Genomic DNA, 24,553 nt, shown 5'->3' on the forward strand with positions numbered 1-24,553 from the left:
CACACACACACACACACACACACACACACATATATATATATATGATCCCTTTTAAAACAACCAACATGTAATATGCTTATTCTCTAAAAGTCAGCTCATAAGATGATTTAAGGTTAGAAGTCTATTTGGAAGAATTATGATAACCATATTGATACAGTAAGACTTCAGTAATTCTTCTAAACATAAACCTGAAGCTAAAGCTTTAATTTAAATTATATAATTTCCAATGTATGAGATTTTTAGCAGGCTACACTGTTTAGTTTGCAAGTCATTTCAAATGGTTCATACAATTTTTTGTGCATCAAGGGGAAAAAGCACCAAGGATAGTATTTTTTTTTCCATATTAGATGAAATTACAACAATGATCTCAATTTTTCTTCCAAATCTAATCATTTGTAAGCAGCATTTAGTACAAACGCTCAATTGTGGAGTTTTCTTGGTGAGATCAACAATAACTGGACATAAGAATGGAACACTAGCAACAGATGCTCTACATAATACCTGCCAACAAGTCAGGTTAACATTGACAGCTCCCATTTTTTTAATCCGAGTTCTTAGTTCTAAAGAAAATCTCTGAATAGTATGTATGAGATTTATAAACTTATCAGCTATATCTGTTCAATAAAAAGAAACTCCAAAGGTACCTTCCTTCCTAATAGAGAAAGCAAAATTTTTCTTGATGAACAAAGTACCTCATATGGTAAAGAAATATATAAAGAAAATATTTTCTACAAATCAAATTGTAAATTCATGTGTATAAAGGTATAGTTCTCTAAACTGTATTTATAATATTTTAAATAATTTGCAATAAAAAATTCAAAGCACAACTGAAAAAATAATTCATGTTCTATATAACCCAGTTAATAAATACTGCAGCATATTGCAATAAGAATAAAACAATTGCTAATGTAAATGGTTAATGAGATCTCTTTGGAAATATGCTTTAAAAAAAGTCATCAGCATGTGTTCCTGCCTGTCAAATTTTACTGAGTACAGTCTTGTGGAAATGTAATCATGTACTGCAGGGCACCTGACAGGACTCTGTACTCTGGTACAGGTCAGCTGTGTGTTTATGTCCTTTGTCTTACACAGGCACATGGTAATCATCACATTAACAATGACAGGCAGTTGTCATAAATTCTGTTACAGACATTATGCTGATAGAAATTATTTTGAATATTTCCAGGTCATGATGAAGCTCCTCACCTGAATATAAACAAAGAATCCTATAGATCTGAAAGTGTTTTAAAATGAGTACAGAGATGCATCATGTAAAACAAATTACTTGCTTTGACAAGCTTCAGTCAAGGTTTATACATCTTTTGCTATTGAAAAAGTCATTTATCTAAAGATAAACTCCAGTCTTTGATACAATTTCATTTCTTTTTCCCAGTGCTTTTTTTGTGTTCATGTCCTTCAGCTTTGCTGGTTATACTCTTTTTCCGAGATGAGGTACCAGGAGCAACTGCAGCAGAAGGTCCACTGATAGCTAGACCGAAAAAGAAAAAGGAGAAAGAAAAGAAAAATTACTTCCAGTACGTACATAAGCCATCTAAGTGAAAATAATACTGCTGAGTGATGGAACATTTCTGTTATAATTGCAATGTAAACAAAATGTAAACATTCATATAGTATTTTAGGCTTCTACTTTTTAGAAGACAGTGCAAATATATACAAGCAATAACAATAGGCTGTGTTCACAAAATAAAATCTTAGTTCAATCTACATTCTTCATGGGTAATACTCTTTCCATCACTTTCAAATACTATTCACTGTGCTAATCTCGTTTGTACACATGGCTAGGTCTTTTCTCTTGGCTCACACTACAGATATCCAGCTACTCATCAGAATCGTGTCTGCTGGTAGTGGAAATAGGAAATATAAACAGAATATGCTTAAAACAGTATTTGTCATGTTCCCTAAAGGCATCACTTCTTTATACATCTTCTATCTCATCAATATTTTATAGATCTAGCAGCACTCTCGACTTAGGACATCTTATGTATCTGAACCAATGCCAAAGCTATGCCTAATCAGCAAGCTATTCTAAGTACAGTTGGATTTTTACTTTAAGCCCTTGTCAGATTAATATGTCTTCATATAACAAGCATACAATCTTCCCCAAATAGGAAGAAAAACTAGAACACTGGTGTCTGCAGACACCAAAGAGAGACAAAATTAGGTAGCTGTGAGAGAAGAATCAAGCTTTGTAAGAAGAGAGCAACATGGGTGATGCTCTGCCAGTCCGTTTTAATAGCTTTTAGCCTAAAAGAGCAAGCCTCAATATCCATCACATAAAACTGCTAAAGCTCCAATACAGAACCCAGTCTTACTAAACTGAAGAAGCAGATGACAAATATTGGAACAATTATAGCTCATAGAAGGGGAGAGACTATAATTCTGTGTATGAGCTACGATGGCATGAATAGAGAAAGCCCCAAGCAGCCCAGATGAGACAACAAGATGTGAACAGAATTGTGAGCTGTCAGCCACTTCATGGGACATAATTTTACAATCTAAATTCATCCAACTTTATCCTTCACTTTAAAACTAAAACAATATTCTTTAGAGAAGGAAAGGTAAATGAAACCATTACTTTAGGAGGCATAAAATGAACTACAAGTGAGCCTCCCTGCCCCCAGCCCATCTCTCCTCCTAGCATGGGCACTGGTCCATTTCTTCCCTTGGCAAACCAGACCTCTGGATTACCCTCTTGGCCCAGACTCCCTTTGCATGCCTGAGACAGGCCCTCATCTCTGGCCAGCCCAGCCCCCAACTTCCTGAGGCCAGCACCTTTCCTGAGTAAGTTCGACCCCACCCACTGTGCCTTGACTCCCACAACCTCATTCCCCCTCCCAGCTCCCCCACCCTATCTCTCCTCCTGGCATGCGCACTGGCTGATTTCTTCTCTTGGCACCCCAACCTATGGACTTCCCTTTTAGCCCAGGCTCCCCACTGCTTCCTGATCCTTTGCACACAGACCAACCCAATTCCTCAGTCTATTCCCCTGGAGCCCTTGGGGCCTGTTCCCTCCCCACCTTGCCTTTGTATACCTGAGAACAGCCTTCATCCCTGGCTGTCCCACCTCAACCTGGATTCCTGAGACCATCCTCCTTCCCTGCTTGCTCTGGAGTCCTGAGACCAGTTTCCTTCCCTACTGCCTGAGAGTCCTGAATCCTACCTCTACCTAGAAATCCTCCCAAATTGTACTGTTCCTGCTGATTAGAGGGATCCAGACCTTAGAAGAAAGCCTGAGAGCATCTGATTCTCATCCAACTTGGGCCTCTGTGGGAACTCCTGAGCAGGACAAAAGCCATCTGACCCCTCCAACACAAAATCAAAACAAAGAATCTGAAGCCTAGACCAACCAGCTTTTCATGCCCAACAAGTAAACAACAAAGGCACATAAAGTTTACAAAAAGAAGCAGACCTAAACTCAACAAAGGAAGGCTTAAGTCTCACACAAGAATCAGAAACTACAAAAGAAATCCACATGTCAAAGTCAGCAAAAAAGTAATAACATGAAAAACCTAAATAATATATCCACACCAAGTACCAAAAGTCCTGTAGACGAGTACAAGGAGAACCCCCTAAAGATAACACAGGACATGGAACTCAAAAGAACAATTATAAACATGATAAAGGAATTCAGTGAATTTAAAGAACACACAAAGAAATCAAAGAACTAAAAGATAGGGATAAATTTCTGAATGAATTCAGAAGAGTTAGAAATATTGAAGAATACTCAGGCTGAAATGAAGAAGTAAATGAAACACTCAGTAAGCCAATTAGAAATGACAGGAGAAAGCCTCACCAATAGGATGAATGAAATGGAAAACAGAATATCAAGACTGGGAGATAAAAGTGGACAAATTAGACCACACAAGCAAAGATTATGAAAACTTTAATATGCAGAAATTGTGTGACACCATAAAAAGACCAAACATATGAATCATGGGCATACAGGAAGGAGAAGAATTCCAAGATAATGGTATGGACCAGATTTTCAACAGGACTGTAGAAGAAAATTTCCCAAAATTAAAGAAACACATGCCCATACAAATACAAGAAGCATATAGAACACCAAATAGGACCAGTCTTGATACTCTCCATGGAAGATAGGGATGAAACAGCCCGTGTATTTGATAGAGGTTCAAGAAGGGAAATGGAAAGAAATGGATAGGAGTAAAGCCTTGAAGAGAAAACAGCAGAGAGTGTTCTAGACATGATGAAAGACAGCAATTCCCAGACTCAGGGTGTTTTCATCCCATAAAAGGAAAAGGAACCAACACAAACTTTAAAGCATACAGAAGGGGCTAGAGAGATGGCTCAGTGGATAAATACTTGACTATGCAAACTTGAGGCCTGAACTCAGATCCCCAAAACCCACATAAAAGCCAAGCAGATGTGGGGCCAGGACTGTCTATAACCCCAGCATCAAGAGCAGAGGTGGAAATGAACAAGAATGCATTACACCAAGAACACGAACAGAAATTAAAATGACAGGAGTCGATACACATCTTTCATTAATAACTTTAAATACCAATGGACTGAACACCCCAGTCAAAAGACACAGAATAGTTGAATGGATTAAGAAACAAAACCCATCTTTTTGTTGTCTGCAAGAAACCCAACTAAATTTCATGGACAGGCACTACTTTAAGGTGAAAGGACGGAAAAAAATATTCCAAGCAAATGGTACTAAGAAAAAAGCAGGAGTTGCAATTCTAATATCTAGCAAAATAGACTTCAAACTAAAACTAATCAGAAGAGATAAATACAGCCATTTCATTCCGATCAAAAGAACAACTGACCATGAAGGTGTTACAATCATGAACATATATTCACCAAACTCTGGTGCACCCAACTTCATAAAAACAGTACTACAGGACTTTAAGACCCAGATTAATCCCAACTCATTAATGGTAGGGGACTTCACTACCCCATTGTCTCCATTAAATAGGTCAACAGGACAAACATGGTCACAGGCCAGTCCAATGAAGGCAATTCCCAATTGAGGCTCCCTTAAGCCAGGTGTGTCAAGTTAACACTAAAGCTATCCAACACACCTCCTGACTAAAAAAAAGCCTAGGACCAGATGGATTTACAGCAGAATTCCACCAGACATTTAAAGAAGAATCTATATCCAATACTACTTAATTTATTCAAGAGGATAGAAATGGCAGGAGAACTTCCAAATTCCTTCTATGAAGCCAGCATCACTTTAATACCAAGACCAGGTAAAGATACAACCAAAAAAGAAAACTAGAGACCAAAATCCTTATAAACATGGATGCACAAATTCTCAGCAAAATACTTGCAAACCGCATACAGACACATATCAAAAGGATCATCCACCATGATCAAGTCAGTCTTTTTCCAGAGGTACAGGGATGGTTCAATATACATAAGTCAATAAATGTCACAAATCATAAAAATGGACTCAAAGACATGAACCACATGGTCATCTCAATACATGCAGAGAAAGCCTTTGACAAAATTCAACATGCATTTATGTTCAAAATCCTAGAGGGAATTGGACTGGAGGGAACATACGTCAACATAATTAAAGCCATATATAACACACCCACAGCCAACATCATTCTAAATGGAGAAAAACTGGAAGCATTCCAATTGAAATCAGGAACCAGACAAGGCTGCCCGCTATTTCCCCACCTTTTTAACATAGTGGTGGAAACTCTTGCAAGAGCAATAAGACAAGAGAAGTAAATTAAAGGAGTAATAATTGGAAAAGAAAAGATCAAATTATACCTTTTGGCAGAGCGTATATTATATCTAAGAGATGCCAAAAATTCCACCAGAAAACTAGAAATGATTAACACTTTCAATAAAGTGGCAAGTTACAAAATCAGTCTACAAAAGTCTGTAGCCTTTCTATACACCAATAACAAGCAATCAGAGAAAGAGCACAAAAGCCTCCCTTTCACAATAGCCTCAAAAAAATTAAATATTTCAGAATAAACCTGACCAAAGACATTAAAGAGCTCTACAATGAAAATTTTAAATCTTTAAAGAAAGAGATTGAGGAAGACACCAGAAGATGGAAGGGCTTCCGATGTTGATGAATGGAAGACTTAATATTGTGAAAATGACCATCCTACCAAAAGCCATTTATAGATTCAATGCAATGCCAATCAAAATCCCCATGACATTCTTCACAGAATGGGAAAAAACTTCCTAAGACTCATATGGAAGCACAAAAGGCCTTGGATAGCCAAAGGAACCCTGAGCAATAAGAGAAATGTTTGGGGGATTACTATACCAGACTTTAGAATATATTACAGAGCTATGGTCATAAAAACAACATGGTACTGGCACAAAAATAGACTGTGGATCAATGGAACAAAATTCAAGACCCAAATATGAGTACATGCAATTTCAGCCACCTGATATTTGACAAATGGCCAGGAACATTCACTGGAGGAAAGAGAGCATGTTCAGCAAATAGTGCTGGCAAAACTAGATCTCCACCTGTAAAAGAATGAAACTAAACCCCTATCTTTCACCTTGCACAAAAGTCAACTCCAAATGGATCAAAGATCTCAATATGAAGCCTGAAACTCTGAAACTGTTAGAAGAAAACATTGGTAATAACCTACAAGATACAGGTGTAGGAAAGGATTTTTCAAACTGGACATCAATTGCTCAGGAAAGAAGGTCAAGAATCAACAAATGGGGCCTCATTAAACTAAAAACCTTCTGTACATCAAAAGAAGCAACCAAGGAGGTAAAGAGAAAACCAACAGAGTGGGAGAAATTCTTCACCAGCGACACATTTGACAGAGGTTTAACATGCAGAATATGTAAAGAACTCAAAAAACAAAGAATCAAGAAAGGATGTAATCCAATTAAAAGATGGGCTAAGGAGCTGGACAGAGAGTTCTCAAAAGAAGAAATAAAGATGCTAAGAAGCATCTTAAAAGATGTTCAACATCCTTAGTAATTAGGGAAAAACAAATTAAAATCGCTTTAAGATTTCATCTTACCCTAGTCAGACTGGCTAAGATCAAGAAAACAAATGATACCAAATGTTGGAGCGGATGTGGGGAAAGGGGAACACTCATCCACTGCTGGTGGAATTGCAAACTTGTTCAACAAAGCAGTGTGGAGAACCCTTAAAAAACTAAAAATGAACCTACCATTTGATCCAGTTATACTACTCCTTGGCATATACCCAAAGAACTCTTTACTTATTGCAGAGATACTTGTACATCCATGTTTGTTGCTGCTCTTTTCACAATAGCTAAGAGATGGAAGCAACCTAAGTGTCTCTCAACTGATGAGTGGATAATAAAAATGTGGTTCATTTATATGATAGAGTTCTACTCAGCAGTAAAGATGAAATCATGAAATTTTCAGATAAATGGAAGGAACTAGAAACTGTTATACTAAGTGAAGTATCACAGAGTCAGAAAAACAAACAACTTATGTTCTCCCTCATAGCACCAAATCCTTATAAGTGAATATGTATCCAGACATCACTACAGGAACCAGGATAATGAAAAGGAACCAGGTAGGTAAAGGAAAAGAAAGAACCTGAGAGAGAAGAACAGAAGGAAACAGGTGTTACTAAGGGAGATACGGGTAAAATTTGGGTTATTTTAATGGGGGGGGGTTAGGAGGATTATACAAGGAAACTTGGGCATAAAGGGAAAGAAGAAGCTCAAGAGAGGTGGGACTATAGGAGAAGGGTATTATTAAAGGAGAAATGAGAAAAATTGGGGTACTTTAAATGGGGAAACTACAGTGGACAATGTGAGAGATAAATAATGCCTTGCTAGCTTAAAACAAACAAACAAACAAACAAACAAACAGAGCAATCCATATTAGTCCAACAACCTACTGAGAAATTATACATACAACTAGCTCAAGGAACAAAATATATGTCTAGTCAAGGTTTATCTGAGAACATTTGGTTTTGGCCAAAGCTTTATCTACATAGCTCATAGTAACTAAAAGTATCAGACTCATGGAACTAACCTTCTTGGATGTTTAAGAGCCATACTTTGAGGCCTATATTAATCTGATCAGAGGGACTTAAAGGACAGTTTTTGCTCCTTGCCCTAAAGGTTGACTAAGCTCCAGGGGACTACGGGGCATCTCTCAAAATGTCCTGTAACTGTGGTGAATCACCTGTCCTCTTGATCAAGGAGCCCATGGAGACCCCACCAGATTGTCTTGAACCAGTGGCCAGTCTACAAAGAGGAAGGTCAACACAGAGGAAACATTTCCTCCATGCTTCCCAAGTGAAGCCAGCCAGGGTTGAGCAGGACCTTTGACTTATCTTCACATAGATGGAACTGGTTAAAGAAAGGAGCCAGGGGCTCCTCCAAAGTACATGTGACCCCTGAGGAACAGATCCTCAAACGGCCTTAAGACTAAAAATAAATTGGTTTATCTGGGCCAACTGTATTGTCTTAAACACCCAAAAGCAAAGTATAACCAAAGATTAAAGGAATCAGTATAATTCTTTAAGAGTCCATGTTTATAGCTAAAGGTTACATAACAAGAAAAAATGCAGACAGGAGATACCGTCCTTTGAGTTTTTGGCCAGTGTGGTCCAAGAGACTCCCAGGGAGTAACCTAGCACAGAACTGGGAAAATGAATAGCAGACACCAATCTTATCTAAAGGAGTATTGGCAACAGCTTGCTGCTAGATGAAGAAGAGCTAATCTTCCTAAAACAAGGGACTCTAGACAGGCTGACTAGACTCTGCAGATGGACAAGCACTGGGGAACGGCTGGGGGCTGGCTGCAGGCGCCAACAACACAGTGGACAATAACAGGGATGACAGAGTGTATGGGCTCCATGGGGGGGGGTAGCTATGTGAGGGTGCCATTTGGGATGCAGGTATGAAAATGAATAAGATTGTTTGAGATGTTCTGTATGAAATACATGCAAAAAAAATCAATAAAAATGAGTTATATTTGAGGAAGAGGCATAAAAATTGCTTTATGTCAATTAGTAGATATGAAAAACATTACATATACATAAATATAACTTTAAAGACTGAAATAATCTTATGTGTTTTATAATTGTGATGAACTAAGTAAGTAATGGGCACATCCAACCACCCTCCTAAATATTGGAATTTAACTAGGATACTTTTAAATACTCCATAAATCAAAGAAGAGAACAGTAGAGAATATTTTTAACTGCATTGTAATTACACTGTAACATCACAACATTTGTATAATGTAATTAATATGCTCAAGAGGGAAATGTGTAACTTTGAATCTTATGAGACTACCTAATAAAGAATGACCTAAGTAAGTACAAATAAAGGATAAAACTAATCTAAAGGAAGAAGAAAATGAAGAGGAGAAATCATTTAAGTAGAAAGTAAGCCGAATAATAAAGAAATGAAATTGGTCTTTTGGAAAGGTCAACAAAACTGATATATCTTTATTAAATATGAACAAGAAAAAAGAGGACACAGACTATTAGTATCACACACATCAAAATCATTAAAAAGAAACATCAAAGTTGATATCTTAACATAAAATAAACAAATTCCCTGATGAATGCAAGTTATCAAATCAGCCATAAAAATGAAACATACAGCAATTCTACCAGGGACTTAAGGAAGAAATAAAAATCTTACAAAAACTTATTTAGAAAATATAAAATGAGAAATACTTCTCAAATCCTGCTACTCAAATATCACTACTAGTATCTGAAAGCCCCCACCCCCCAAAAAAACCACTGCAGATCAAGTTCCTTCCATATGGGACCCAGAAATCCTCAAACACAAATTGAGCCCACTCTGCTTTTGTGGCTGTTTTGGTTTGAGTCTATCAGTATGTGGCTGTTTCGGTCTATGTGTACTACATGTGTAGCTGTTTCAGTATGTGTGTACTACATGTGTGGCTGTTTCAGTCTGTGTGTAATACATATGTGGCTGTTTCATGCTGTGTGTATTACATGTGTGGCTGTTTTGGTCTTTGTGTACAGCATGTGTGGCTGGTTTGTGTGTTTTACACATCATGAACAGGAAGTACTCACCTTAGGAATGCAGGAGTGGCTTAATGTTGGGAAAATGATTTATAACACATCCAACACCATTTTAACTTTGTTATTTTAAAATGTTATGCAATGGACTTATTGCATACATAATATGTAAGGAACAGAAATGTGTACTTTGATCCAAAGTACATTCAAATTTTCAAAATCCTGATTATTACCTGTGTGGACTGAAACAAGTCACACCCCTTCTCCTGTTTATTCACTGCTATGGACATAAATGTGGTGTTAAATTTTTAAGAAAAGGAACTATATAATTTAAAAAATATTTTATTGAGTTTTTGTGCATTTCATAGAATACCTTTTAATCAAACTTAGAAACTCTCCCCCATCTCTGGACCTCAATAGTCCCCCCCAACGGATTTCATGCATTCTGTCATATATGTTAAATCCTATCCAGTCAAGCATTTGTACCTAGATGTTCTTTGGTGCAAGTTCATCCACTGGAGTCTTGTCAGCCTATCTAGAGATCTTAAAACAGATCTATTCTCCCTCATCCAACAGTAATCAATTGCCAAAAGGAACTATCTAATTGTTAGTTTTGTGTTATATATGAAATGCAAAATTACATTTAAGTTCAGTACTAAAATACTGCAGCTTTATTAGACTCTAAGGTTCAAATCTACTTAAGATACTGACTCTGGCTGATTATTATCAAATATAATAGAACACAGTACCATTGAATTTATTATTTTGATGATGATATAAATATATCACCAACAGCCGGGGTTAGGACTTGAAGGACAGGAAGGAAGAATTTCATTGAAAACAAATGGCAAGCGTGCCAAGGGGATTTATTGGGCAGAAGTAGAGGTCAGCTACAGCAAGACACTACCTATCACTCTGTGAGTGTTTATATGGTAGCCAAGTGCTTTCTGCATGTTATTGCATTTGCTTTTCTCGACTTCATAAAAGAAATTATTACCCTGACTTTATGACTGTGAGACTAAGGATTAGTGTTGTTAAATAACTCACTGAAGTTATATAGCTAATAAGTGGCAGAGCTGAGATTTTAAAATATATGCCTCTTTGACTCCAAAATGCAAACTCCTAATAAAAAGGTGAAGACAAAACATTAAAAGTAGGACTAAAATATTAAGACATCTCTGACATGAGTTTATAGGAAAAATACTGGAGTTATATGATAGTCTCTGACGAAAAAAAACTAAAAGACTTAAAATGGGGACACTTTACATGGGGAAACCATGGTGGAAGGGTTAAACAGTGAGAGAGAGAGAGGACAGGTAAATAATGCCTAGTCTTAAAAATCCAGAGGGAACCATATTGGTCCAACAACCTACTGACAAATTATACATAATCTCTACATGAGTCCATACATAACATACATAACAAGAAACAATGCCAGAAAGGTGATACCTTCCTTTGAGTTGTGGGCCAGGGTGGTCAAAGAGACTCTCAAAATTACTTAGGCTATTGTCACAGCCCTCACAGCCCTTGATGGCCTCCCAGAACTTGAAGGCAAGACCCTACTGCCAAAGAGGGAACATAATTTAAGACACAGGATTTGGAGCAATAGAGCTGCAACTGACCTGCAACCACTTTCCCTGAAGGCTAGCTCTCATAACTTTGGAGCATGCTATAAAAATGCCAAGAGAAAACATCAGTGGATGATCCAACACCAGCTACAAGACCAAATAACCACATCAATGGCTAGCACAGCATATATCATTGGTGCAGTAGTGGCACTTTTATATTGGGGGCAATCAACAGCTACCTAATTTGACTAAAAGCCCACTCAAAGGGAGGAAACTCAAGTGTGGTACTGTAAACATAACCTAATACACATAGCTAGAGTGGTCATAGATCTTAGAGAAAAGCCCAAGGCTGTCACATTGCTAGACTAATGCGATTTCTTACTATGTGAAAAATACGTATCCTTATATTTACAGACAAATATTCCAGTCACCACTCATCAAGAAGCTCATTTTGCACCAGTCACACACAGATATTGTCTATGAATTACCCAGGCCTAAGTGACACGTCTACAATGCAACCTCTACACCTAAGGCTCATGGAACATAGAACAGGGATAAACAAGAGGATACTAATGAATCTCTCAGTTCTCAATAATGAAACTCCTTCATGCAGCAGAGGGCCAAGAACACAAAAGGTCACAAATGGCTAAAGTGTAGAGATCAAGAGTCTACTGAATAATGGTCCTCAGACAGAACTCCTTTATTAAACTTCACCCACCCAAGGCTCAGGGACCATCATGGAAGAGGGGGCAAAAAGACTGTAAGACCCAGGGAGGAGGTGCATGACCATATGGAAACTGAGGGGTTAAAAAAAAAATCCAGCCAGGCATGGTGGTGCATGCCTTTAATCCTAGCATTTGGTTGGCAGAATCAGGCAGATTTCTGTGAGATTGAGTTCAGCCTGGTCTACATAGTGAATTCCAAGTCATCTGAGGCTACGAGAAGACCCTGCCTCAAGACAAACAAACCCCCGAACCCTTATAGTTTATGGATGTTTTTAAAAAAATATGCATGACTGGATGTGGGTAGAGAATCTAAGAACTTTAAAAGTCTAAGTACTTCCCTCTATCCTGTTCCCTAAAAGAGAGACACACAGAAATCTTAACTCTCAGCAATTGAAATTGAAGGTGTCACCAGGTTTTACCCCATTGGATAACAGGGAAAATAAACAACAAAAACAAAATTCAGATACATCTCTAACCTGGTTTGTTGCTTGCTTTAGTACTCTTTAAGGGAGCTGGTGGTGTTGGGAGGATCTTTGCAGGTGTGTATGTATTTAAGGAAATTTTTCTTCTCATTAGTGGACTGGAACGTAAAGGAGTAGAGGCTGAAAAGGAATAAAAATTATAATTTAATAACTTCCTACTAGTTCTATCTTAACACTACAGAAACTTTTTAAAAAATTAGTACTGAGAATTGAATCCAGGAGCTCACATGTCTAAGTGCTGGGCCACTGAGTGATATCCCTAGCCCTGTTTCTACTACTTTTTATATTGAGACAGGGTCTCATTAAGGTGCCTGGCTGTAGCCCAGGCTGGCCTTGAGCTTGTGATTCTCTTGTCTCATGTCTCTTAAGAACCTTGAATTATAGGCCTGTGCCATAAGACCAAGTAAGAAAAATTTTCGACATAATTTGGTCACTAAAAATATGCCCAATAATTAGTATAAAGAGTAGTAGAGGGGCTGGAGAGATGGCTCAGCAGTTGAGATCACTGGTTGTTCTTGCAGAACACCTGGGTTTGAATCCTAGCATCCATATAGCAGCTAACAAAGTCCATAACTCCAGTCCCAGGGGATCCGACAGCCTCTTCTGACCTCTGTGGGCATTGCACAACACAGGTGTGTTTACCTACATGCTGGCAATACACACATACACATAAAATAAAAATAATAAATAAAATAAAATAAATAGTAGAAAACAGGCAAGGCAATTCAGCGGAGTCATCTTTCTAATAAAAAGGCAGCTCTCTTGTGGTCTTGCTCAAATAAATATTTACACTGGAAGTATAACATTTTAATAGTACACAGCAAAGGAATGCCAAAGAACAAAGCAACATATTCAATTTATCCTGCTCTGAGGGGCACGTAGAGAGAGAGCAGTGGGCAATGGCATACTTATTGCCTATAACAATCAGTTATAGGCAGAGTTCTAATAACAGATATTCAAGGGATGATTTATTTATAAACACTTTCATCTACGGAAATATCATGGCTAAGAATAAACTGACTACACTTTAAGCACCAAAGTAGATTAGAGTCTCTTTAATGTCCAGCTGAGTGCTAGCTTCATGAAAGGTGAGGGCTGCTCTCCTTCCCATAGTCTGGCTTTCTATTCAAGAGGGAGACACTGAATGGTGCAGAAAGAGTAAGGAAAGAGCTCAGTTCTCAACTATGGAGTCCTCTGGAAAAGACAGGATGGTATGTAGGCAATGAAGGGCACTTGTAGGAACTTCTTAGTTCACTGTTAGCATACTACAGGAAGTCATCTTTAGCTGCCATGGAACTTTTGGATTTTGTCCTCGACGAAGAAAAAAATCTAACACTAGAAGATTTGCAGTGTCTTCTCTGTTGCTATAAATACCACAAAAAAAATCTGTTCTGTGCATTTGAGGCCATTCTATTAGTAAATAGGGGAATTTAGTAAGAATAATATAATATACAGTATTTAGTAAGCATAAAATTCTGCAGTTAATCTATAAGTTATGACATTTAGATACTTTACAACTGGCACTCGGTTTTCTTTAGTTGTCCCAAAAGACCTGGGTGTTAGTTGGATGTTCTCAACAATGTCAACTAAGTTTTTTCCTTTAAATAATTAACTGTCCTCAAAGAAAATCTTAAATATAAAATGTATCAAAGATTACACTCTGAATGAAAAACCCATGAGATATGATCCCCTGCCACTCAGCTTTCTCCTCCTACATGTGGATTTGCAAGAGTCCTTGGGAATATTGTTTAAAGACCAAAGAACTAGTCTACATCGAATTCTGTGAACTGTATTGAATAATATACTTTTTCATCTAGTTTTCTTAATAGCTAATGAAATGTTAAGAAAGATATAAGGATGGAAGTATAATTTGAACCCATGATGTAAAGAAGAGTTAAAAAGATGGTCCAGGACAGGGTTGACACATCAAGATATGAAAGTGGCACTCATTCTAAGAACTATAATAGATATCATTTTATTCTTAGGTATATTTATAGCACCTTAGAAAAGAGAACTACATGCAAAGAAAGTTGGTGATTTTATAAGATGTGACTAGAACAGCTCAAAGAACAATCTCCTATAACTAATACTTCCCAGACTGGAAATTCCAACATGCAGAGGGATGCTATGGAGCTGAAAATGGCATGTGCCAGCTGGACTGCTCCACCTAAGAGTACCCTAAGCATGTCCCAAATGGCATCCCTCAGAGCAGTGCCACATGATGTTTAATGTATTACCAAAATGTTTTACTCTAACAACAAAAAGAAAGTTCCCAAAAATCTGAGTTACATAGGACTCTATAGAACTTTAGCCTTTTAAATGCTAATGTAACGACAAGTCAAAGGGAAACAGGATACAGTAGGTTCCAAAATTTACTTAGCTATGGACTCTTTGTTAATACACATGAATAACCTCTTCAGAACATTTTTTAAGAAATACAATTTGAAGTCAGCCATAGTGGTACACACCTTTAATCCTAGGATTTGGGAGGCAGAAGCAGGCATATCTCTGTGAGACTGAGGCCAGCCTGGTCTCCATAGCAAATTCCAGGCCAGCTGTGTCTCCAGAGAACCAGTCTCAAAAAAGGATGAAAAAAAATACAATTTGAAGAGCTAGAGAGATGGCTCAGTGGTTAAGAGTACCTGGGTTTAGTTCCCAGCACCTAGCAACCATCCATAACTCCAATTCCTAGGAATCTGATGATCTCTTTTATTCCCTGTGGGCTTTGCATGCACAGGTGCACTTACATGCATGTAAAATAAAAATAAATTTTTAAACATTTAAAAAAGAGAAAAATAATTTCAAAGCCTGCTATCCTGATTTGGTGTCTACTTAAGAGCTCTTTCTAAAGCAAGCTACAGTAGCATATGCTTGGGAATTTGAGGTGGGAGGATTATGGTGAGTTCAAAGTCAACCTGGGCTACATAGGAAATCCTGTTACAAAAAGCAAATCAACAACAACGACAACAAAATACCTCTAACAACTTACCAAAAGTGGCCAGGGGGTGGGCACATGTGAGTTCATGTGGACTATTTTGTAAATTATGTAATATGACCGCGAGACTTCTGGCAAATGTTAAAAAGACTATAACTATATGAAACTGCTTACTTTTACTGCTAGAAAAGATTCTGGGATAGAATCAGGAAAAATGCTATATTACATATTGTACCAAAATTACTAATAATATTTCACCTGTCTGTCTTAAAAATCTATTCACTATAACTACTTGAGATTGGATTTTCTATAATTTGTGCCAAATTCAGATAATATCTACTGTCCAATAATTAAATAATAATGAAGGTAGATTTTCATACAAATTTCAGGGATCTTGCGTAGAACTTCGGTTGATGGAGAAGCAATGGAAGCAAGAAAGTCATCCACCTGCTTTAAAGACAGGGCATTGTGAAGAGTTTCTAGAGGACAAATAGACGGCACCATGGAATACAACTCAAAGCCTATAACAGAAAAAAACAATGAAAAGGTAAAGTTGGTTATTTTAAAAAATCAATCATTACAAAGGAAGATGACTATTGTTCAGAACTAGAGAATTTAGGTTTTTACATGCAAACACATAAGATCTTTCAAGTCATGACGCCAGATGCTATGCAACATGGAATAGAAACAGGGTATGATGACAGTCATTGAAAATGTAGTCATGTAGTACAGCATGCACACAACTTCCTTCTATGTTGGTAAACCCCAAGAACAATTAAGGGAGAAAATGTGGGGTGGAGGAGACACAATTCTTCAGTTTTTAGTCTTTTACTGTCAGATCTGTTAAATGGTTAAATAAACTGATGCCAAGATGTGTTCCTGATAGCAGGATGTTACAGCATCCTAATAATTCAGATGATAACTGCTAATGACTAAGTTATAACGAATGTAAACTTTCACACAAATGTTAGGAGTCAAATTATGTAGTTAACTGAGAAGTGTGACTTTAACTTTGTTTCTAGGAGTGCCAAGGCTAATAATCCTCACTAGTGTGATCCCTGAGCAACATTCGTTCACTTATGCTAGAAGTAAAGTTCTACCTACCTTTACTGAACACCAATAATTCTATTTTTGGAAATCATTTAACTGATCTCTAAAGTTAGACCAGGTAAAAAGCAATATAGAGTGCAAATATACCATATCTAACAATGGCACAGGAATACAAAATGTGCATGAATAATCATGCAGCAATGTATTAATATGATCAGTGAAACAAAAGCACTTCATACACAACTTATTTAAAACACAAGTACTGGTTATTTCATCTTTAAAAAAGCAAAGTAGCTATTTAAAGTTTATTCAACAGAATGGCTTTAAAAATTGCTTTTATACACCACTAAAATATTGTGTTTCTATATTTACTCTGCCAAAATTCACACTAAGTCTCCACTGAAGAACTATACCTTCAATTTTTAAATTTACACAAAAATCTAGTATCATTAGTTAGAAAATAAAAATCAACTAAACTCAGACTACAAAAAGGAGTCACCCAATACTTATGTGCTTGATATGATTGGGTGACATTTATTTAAATTTTGAGAGGAAATCAAGAATTGCTGGAATTCTCAGATGTAATAGGGGAACTTTGATTAGAAGGGAACTGAATCTTCTTATGAAAATAACCAAAGGATTAATAAAACTGATGCTTGATTTTCAGGTGCAAACCAAGGTATGACAGAACATTTCATGTTATAAAAGAAAATAAAGCAACCACAAAGTATCATAGCAGCTAAGACACCTCACTTAGTTCAGCACTAAAGAAGCGAAGCTGTAACAACTCTTTTTCTTGACTACAAGGGATTCATGCAAATTAGCGCAAATCCTTTCTTTGCATTACACTAGACAATGTGCTTTTCTCCTTTATTCGGGTGTATATAATATTATTTTGCCATCATTTCCTTCATTTGCCTACTATATTTTCTAACAGGCAAATGACATATGATCCAGTTGTCTGTACAACAGTTTTTCCATCTCTCTGTAATCAACTCTTCAGCGTACAATGAAAGGGTTAGCGCAATTTAAAAAGCCACCCTGCTAAGATGTTCAGAAGCTATAAAAACATACCACCGGAGCCTAGAAATTCCACAGAACCAACGGACCAGCACCTATAGAGGTGTAGGTATTCTGCACAGAGGCCCAGAAAACAAGGTAAAGGACTGTCAGAAGATACTGTTTCACCATGTTCCTTGAACTAAAGATGAAGGCAGGGGTAAGTCCACAATGTGTGTTAAAGACGGAAGTAACATGAAAGTTATGGGAAACAAAAAGTGAGAGGGTCAAGTGACAATTTACAGAACAGATAAGACAACACAACACTAAAAAAAGAAAATCCTGAAAACCCAAAAGAAATACTTCTATAAGGAATATACTTTATATGCATTAATTTGTGTAAATGTAGAAAAGCCACATTTAAAAGAAAAGGCCTATACCAAGGGAATAGGACATTACTTTCTGTTAAATTTAACATGTCTTTATTATTATTATTTTACCTTCCATTAAACATAGAACACTCCCAGACACAGCCTGAAATGCTGGGTTCTAAAGCTTAGGCATTCAGTACAAAAGCTGTAAATCTCTTCATGGAATTTTTGTGGCTTCTGTTTTCCTTTCCACTTCTGTTAATCTTCTAAGAGGTTCTTATGCACATGGTATTTTTAGAAGTTACAGCTGTATCAAAAAAGGACCATTTTCTCCAAAACATAACCTTTAAACAGCTATAGTGAGTGAAAACATGTTAAGCTATTCATTTAAATTGTCACTTGAGGATGAGATTTTTTTTTAACTTAAAAAAAATTTTATTATTTTTGTTTCACTTGTATACATGTATTGCCTGCATGTAGGTAAGTGCACCCGTGTCGTGCAATGTCCAAGGAGGTCAGAAGAGGCTGTGGGATTCCCCTGGGACTGGAGTTACAGACAGTTGTTAGCTGCCATGTGGGTGGTGGGATTCGAACCTAGGTCTTCTTCAGGAACAACCCATGTTCTTAACCCCTGAGCCATCTTTCCAGCCCCAAGGATGAGATTTTTTAAATTCACCTTCAAGAAGTATTGGTGAACTTTTATCTATATGTGTTGTTAAAAGATACCGCCCCCCACAAAAAAAAGATTCCCAAAGGAGAATATAAATGTATGTTGAGTTCTTATGAATTCTTTACAATAGTGAGTTTTTGAAAGACTTATTTGCAGTTATAAATAAAAAAGGTCCCAGGAATAAAAGTATCTGCATTACAATCAAAAGAAAATAACCTGTATGGCGTGTATTGAAAATTTGGGGTGTGTGTGGGGGTGTCCTGAAGTATTTTAAAATGATCAGTTAGGGCTGAGTATGGTGCTTCACACCTTTAATCCCAGCACTCCAGAGGCAGAAAAAGGAGGATCTCTGTAAGATAAGGCCAGCCTGGTCTACACAGCAAGTTCCAGGCTAGCTGCAGCTGCTGGGAGATCCTGTCTCAAAAAGAAAAAAAAAATTAAAGAAAAATAAAATCAAATAATAAAAATCAAATAAAATGATCAGTTAAACAGGATGATGGCTTATGCCTCTAAATCATAGCACTTGGAAGGGCTTAGGCAGAAAGGATTGAAGTAAGTTTGAAGCCAACCTGGTCTATATACTAACTTCTAGGTTAGCCTTGGGCTACAATAAGAGACTGACTCAGATAAAACACCCCAAAACACGCACAACCCAAAAATCAGTAAATATTCCCTCTTGCCCCATAAGAACAAGCTTTAGGTAAGGAGCTGTAATGTTTTAACAATTCAGTTTATAATAATAGTCATACAATACTTTCTTAGTTGGCCTCAGTATTACTTAAGCTGTGAGTATAACTGAGTTTCTGGATTTTAACTTTAGTCTTCTTTCCACCAGGAATTCTCCAAATTTTAAGAAAAAACAAAGGTACCAACGAATTTACTGCTTAGTAAGAGCAAACCAAATTGCCATCCAAGGACAAAGTTGAGGCCTGACAGTTTCCAAAGTAGTTCGTACCTCATCTGCTTTTGTTTTAGACAAGAGCCAGACATAGATGATGTTTGCTACACAGTGAAGTCTGCAATAACTGTTCCCAAGAGCTTTACACAGACATTTGTCATTTGGCTCTTCGATGTGGGTTGCTTTGCATTTTTATGGAATATCTCAATAAAACAATGTGATCAGAAAAAGAATTAGAAAGAAGAAAAATTAAAATCGTTAGGAATTAAGAACAAATTAAAGAATACTAATTGTATTTTAAAAAATCATATAAACTCATCCCCCAAGAAATTAACATTCCGAGGTGCTAATTTAGAATTAAGCTTCATCATTAATGTGGTCATTAAAAAATTTCACGAGTAATATTGAATTAATGTGAAAATCACAGCTGAAAAAGGGGGCAAGACAGTATCAGGAGTTCGGCTAAGTGAGTTGGAATTGTATGCCAACTGGAATTAAGGTAGAGAAGTAATTGGTACTGTATACCCCACATTTTGAAATAAAAGAAAAAAAAATTTAAAGGGATGAAGCAGGGGAGTACCTTTTAAAATAAAATCAAAACGTACCATTGGTTGGGTGTCGAGCAAATGAGATAGAAAACCTTTTAACAGCAGAACCGCGTGTGGCGTCTGAGAAAGAGAAAAACAGGTACCTGAAGTTTGTAACAGCTGCCAAAAGAATACTCAAAACAGAGGGGAAACAAACATGGGAGAAAGCCAGGTATGGTGACATGCAGAAGGAACAATGAGAGAAAGCCAAAGGCTGGTTGCAAGCAGTGAACTGGCTTGACGACAGAAGCAAAACGCTGAAGGAAACATAAAAAGAAAAAGCAGAATGAGCTGGCAATTCCAGTAAATCCATGTCTTGTTAACTAACGTGAATTTGTGGATATAAGAGTAACATTTTTAAATAATGCTGATCCTGAAATAGCCCAAAACCCTCCATTTATCAAAAGGGACAAGTGTTCAGGAGTCTCAAAAGCATCCGGAATATCAAAATATTAAATGAGCTTTTATGATAATAGGATGATCTCCTTGAGGGTACTAATATATTCTCATTCTATATTATTTTTCTAAAACAACTGCTGATATACTTCTCCCATTAATAAACATTCTATTCATATCTATAATTTGCCAATATCAATCAATAAAATGACAGTTAACAATGGACAAAAGTTTAAAGATGAAGGAAAATTTATTCTTCAGACTATGGACCCTCAGTTATCTAAAAAGAATATACATAATGAAGTTCTAAATTTTTCATTTTAAGAAATTTCTTATTGTACAAGTACTGTAGGTCTAATTGCAAGTCATTGTTTGATGAAGCACAGATCCCAGGTGTGGATAACAGAGCACTGTGAGTCATTCAGGAACAGGATGGTAGGATTCCATCCGAATCAGTCTGTGGCCTTAGACTTTTGAGAAATGCTGCCCATGAGTGTGTGCATGGTTGTGGGTATGTATGACCCAGTGTGCATGTGTGCACATACCATCTATGCAGCCGGAAGAGGTCAGCTTTTTACGATGAGTACGAGCATAGTCCTGTAGGTTAGGTGCGCTTGAAGAACCCCCGAGCACTGAGGTGCTAAACAGGCCCGCACAGTGAGTCCCTAATGGGAGTTAGAGAAGATTCATACAACGGGTGTTCTTCCATTCACATTGGGAATGCATGCAGCATGCAGTCAGCAGAGCTCTTACCAACACACAGGCAGCCTTTGGCAGTGCCTTGAACAGACACACATATGACTGTAATGTCCTAGTGATATTGATTATAATACCATGCTTCTAGTACCCAGCACTATTCATCACAAATACAAGTGGGGCGATTGATTTAACACTGGATATGATGCTATCTTTGAGGAATAATATGTCAACACAATAATTAGATATCTACATGCTGAAATACTAAAAACATCACTATGGAAATTAATTTAAGACCAGAATGGGGTGTGATAACCACCTATAAGAGGGATGTATGTATGTATGTATATATATATATATATATGTGTGTGTGCATATATATATATATCCCTCTTTTAGAACAAATTAAGTTACAATCAATAGATATCTTTGTATGCATACTTGAAAAATGAAGAATATTTTCTGATGTCCCTGAATTAAGAATTATCAAAACTTTCTTATGAAAAAGTATATCAAAGCCTATTTATTTGTGAAAATAGGCAAAGTCAATCCTTTTCTGTCAATGAGGCCTAATCCACTTTAAACTTCTAACATTTAACAAGTGACTTAAGATATTAATAAAGGCCTTCAATAAAACCCATCATAAACAAGTATAACACAGCCAGTATAAACTGATGTTAATTTGTAACTAAAGTCTTCACACTTAAAATTTTTACCACTAGGGAATGAGTAAAGGAGTTCTATCAAATATACTACAATAGTTCAAAAAGAGGGAGCAATATATGCTTCCATGAAGATACTCTGAGATTACAAAAGTTCGCAATTAGAGCTAGATGTAATTAACAAAAAGAGCTTCAGGTATACAGGTATCAACAGCTCAAATTCTTATTTCAGAGACTTATTACATATAAAGACATCTAGTTATGCTTTATTAAGTCTATTTAATCACCATTAACAGAAAATTACTATGAGATTGCTTTACATACTTTATCAATGATAAGCTTAAACCCAGTGGGTCTGGGCAGGCATTTCTAATGTTGCTGAGTATTTCTCAAGAAGCGATTCTGTTTGTTTAACAAAGAGTAAGGCTGCAGCTATGCATGAGTTTTGCTTTAGTTTTCCTTAAGAGTTGTTCATAAGGAAAATTAATACACCCTGACAGGGTCTGAAACACTTCTATTTAAAAAATCCTTTTATTTTATTTACTCATGTATCTTCATTCTTTTTAAATTGGCCCCAAAGCTATTATCTTTTGTTTGGTTTATGGTAAACATCAGCTAAAGTTTTACTTTGGAATGTGTGATTAGTTTATTTTATATTAGTGAATATTAACTGTTCAAAGTAAGGAGTTTCATTTCAATGTTCCATAAAAAGAACCTGCATTTGATCCAGTCATACCAGCTCTGGATATATACCCAAAAGAAAATCAGCACTATTTAAAATAACCATATTATAGAATTATCTTAAATTTAAAAAATTGTTAGACAAGGTTATTTTTTGCATGTAATACCATCTTTTCAGTCTTACCTCACTCCAAATCTTTGAAATTGAATTCTTCATAAATTTAACTTATATGATTAGAACCCAGCATTGGCAAGCCAGGCATGGTGACTTAGGAGGCTGAAAGGGAGGGCTGCCACATTTTCAAGGGCAATCAAGGTACAGAATGAGACCTCCTATTTCAACAATAACACCAAAAATAATTTTTTTAAAAGGAGAGAAAATGAAAGGAAGGAAGGAAGGAAGGAAGGAAGGAAGGAAGGAAGGAAGGAAGGAAGGATAAAAATGACTAGTGGTTCCCTCAGCAGGCACTCAAAGGGTTACACACAAAAAATTAAATGCTACTTCCTATATTATGAAAATTTTATTTTAGATTTTGAGTTATATAACTCAAAATTTCTGATTTAATACACATTAAATACAAAGTAAAGCATAGCATTTGGCTATGCTTTTACCAATGAAGGGTTTTGTATGTGTACCTAACAGTAACTTTCAGAAGGGTATAGAATAAACAAATAAATAAAATAAATTTCCTTTATACCACATACCTACAGTGGGGTTCTGCTTCTGTTCCACAAGAGTCCTTGGTGTTCGAAGATAGTTGGCATTTTCAGAAACAACCTGCACAAGGAAAGCAAAATGAGTGAAATAAAACATTAACAAGGATTTAAAAAACCATACTTCATATGCAGCCTGCTCCAGACAGACAAAGGTTAATAAGCTGTATGATAAATATTAGTGGAGATACTCAAAACATGAATGATCATGCAAGTTCCCTTCTGAAGGGAGTCCATTTCATATGAAATCCTTGCAATGAAGTGGTGCGAAGCAGGCATTCAGAATGAAACACCATATATGAAACAAGACAGGTGAAAAGAAACAATTCACAGATTGATATAATTTCACTCTTTCTTTAAAAGAAGCCCATTGCCCATTGTTAAACAGCTCCTGTATTTGAAGGGGGGAAAAACAACCACAAACAAAAGAAATGACAGACAGAGACTTTTGAAGTCACCACAGTTTCTGATCCATGCATGGGCTTTATCAGAGTAACCTTCAAATAGTCACAGCCTTAATGGATACCATAATCCCTTTTCCTATAATCAAATGCTTTATATTTCCAAGAGGAAACTGCCACAACTATGAGAAAAGTCATGTGTGACACCAGACCTTCCAATGGAAAAAAAGAGTATTTTCAGTTTCCTGATGGCATCATAGAAAGTCCTTCTGAAGTCACTTTACTTTAAACCATATTGCTAATGTACACATACATACATGCCCCCTCATCTTAGGAAAACATACTGCATACACCCTTGAGTTACATACTTCCAGATAAGGGAATAATGAGAGAGGGAGAGACCAATCAGTATTAGATATATGTTGCTAATTAAGACCAGGCCATATAATGTCTCATATTTTTAAAATATTTTATTTATTTATGTGTGCAAATGTATTGCTTGGATGTAGGTAAGTGCACCCGTGTTGTGCAATGCCCTTGGAAGACAGAAGAGACTGGTGGATACCCTGGAACTGGAGTTATAGACAGTTGTTAGCTGCCATGTGGGTGCTGGGATTCGAACCTGGGTCTTCTGCAAGAACAGTCAGTGTTCTCAACTGCTGAGCCATCTTTCCAGCTCCAATGTTTCATATTTTTTAAAAATGTTCATTTCTCAGCAAATTGCAAATGAAATGAAACTTTTCAA

General features: G+C 36.7%; 1 protein-coding gene across 14 annotated transcripts in view; it reads right to left on the minus strand.

The window, feature by feature from the left end:
• Nucleotides 1-6: 6 nt before the first annotated feature.
• The window catches only part of Ppip5k2 (diphosphoinositol pentakisphosphate kinase 2), a 93,165-nt gene continuing 68,618 nt past the window's right edge, over nucleotides 7-24,553 (minus strand). For 5 of the 14 annotated variants that reach the window (XM_008838032.3, XM_029565893.1, XM_029565894.1 and 2 more), the window contains 6 exons: nucleotides 23,399-23,471; nucleotides 21,200-21,319; nucleotides 20,277-20,339; nucleotides 16,064-16,204; nucleotides 12,743-12,868; nucleotides 7-1,489 (listed from right to left, as the gene is read on the minus strand). In XM_008838032.3, the coding sequence (XP_008836254.1) occupies nucleotides 1,377-1,489; nucleotides 12,743-12,868; nucleotides 16,064-16,204; nucleotides 20,277-20,339; nucleotides 21,200-21,319; nucleotides 23,399-23,471 (636 nt within the window). In that variant the 3' untranslated portion in view covers nucleotides 7-1,376. Of the gene's footprint in view, nucleotides 1,490-12,742; nucleotides 12,869-16,063; nucleotides 16,205-20,276; nucleotides 20,340-21,199; nucleotides 21,320-21,407; nucleotides 21,435-23,398; nucleotides 23,472-24,553 lie in introns of all 14 variants that reach the window. The other 9 variants (XM_029565900.1, XM_017799367.2, XM_008838034.3 and 6 more) reach the window with 5 other exon arrangements.

The sequence above is a fragment of the Nannospalax galili genome, unplaced genomic scaffold (genome assembly GCF_000622305.1).
Source record: "Nannospalax galili isolate Female #2095 unplaced genomic scaffold, S.galili_v1.0 scaffold578, whole genome shotgun sequence".
Taxonomy (NCBI): domain Eukaryota; kingdom Metazoa; phylum Chordata; class Mammalia; order Rodentia; family Spalacidae; genus Nannospalax; species Nannospalax galili.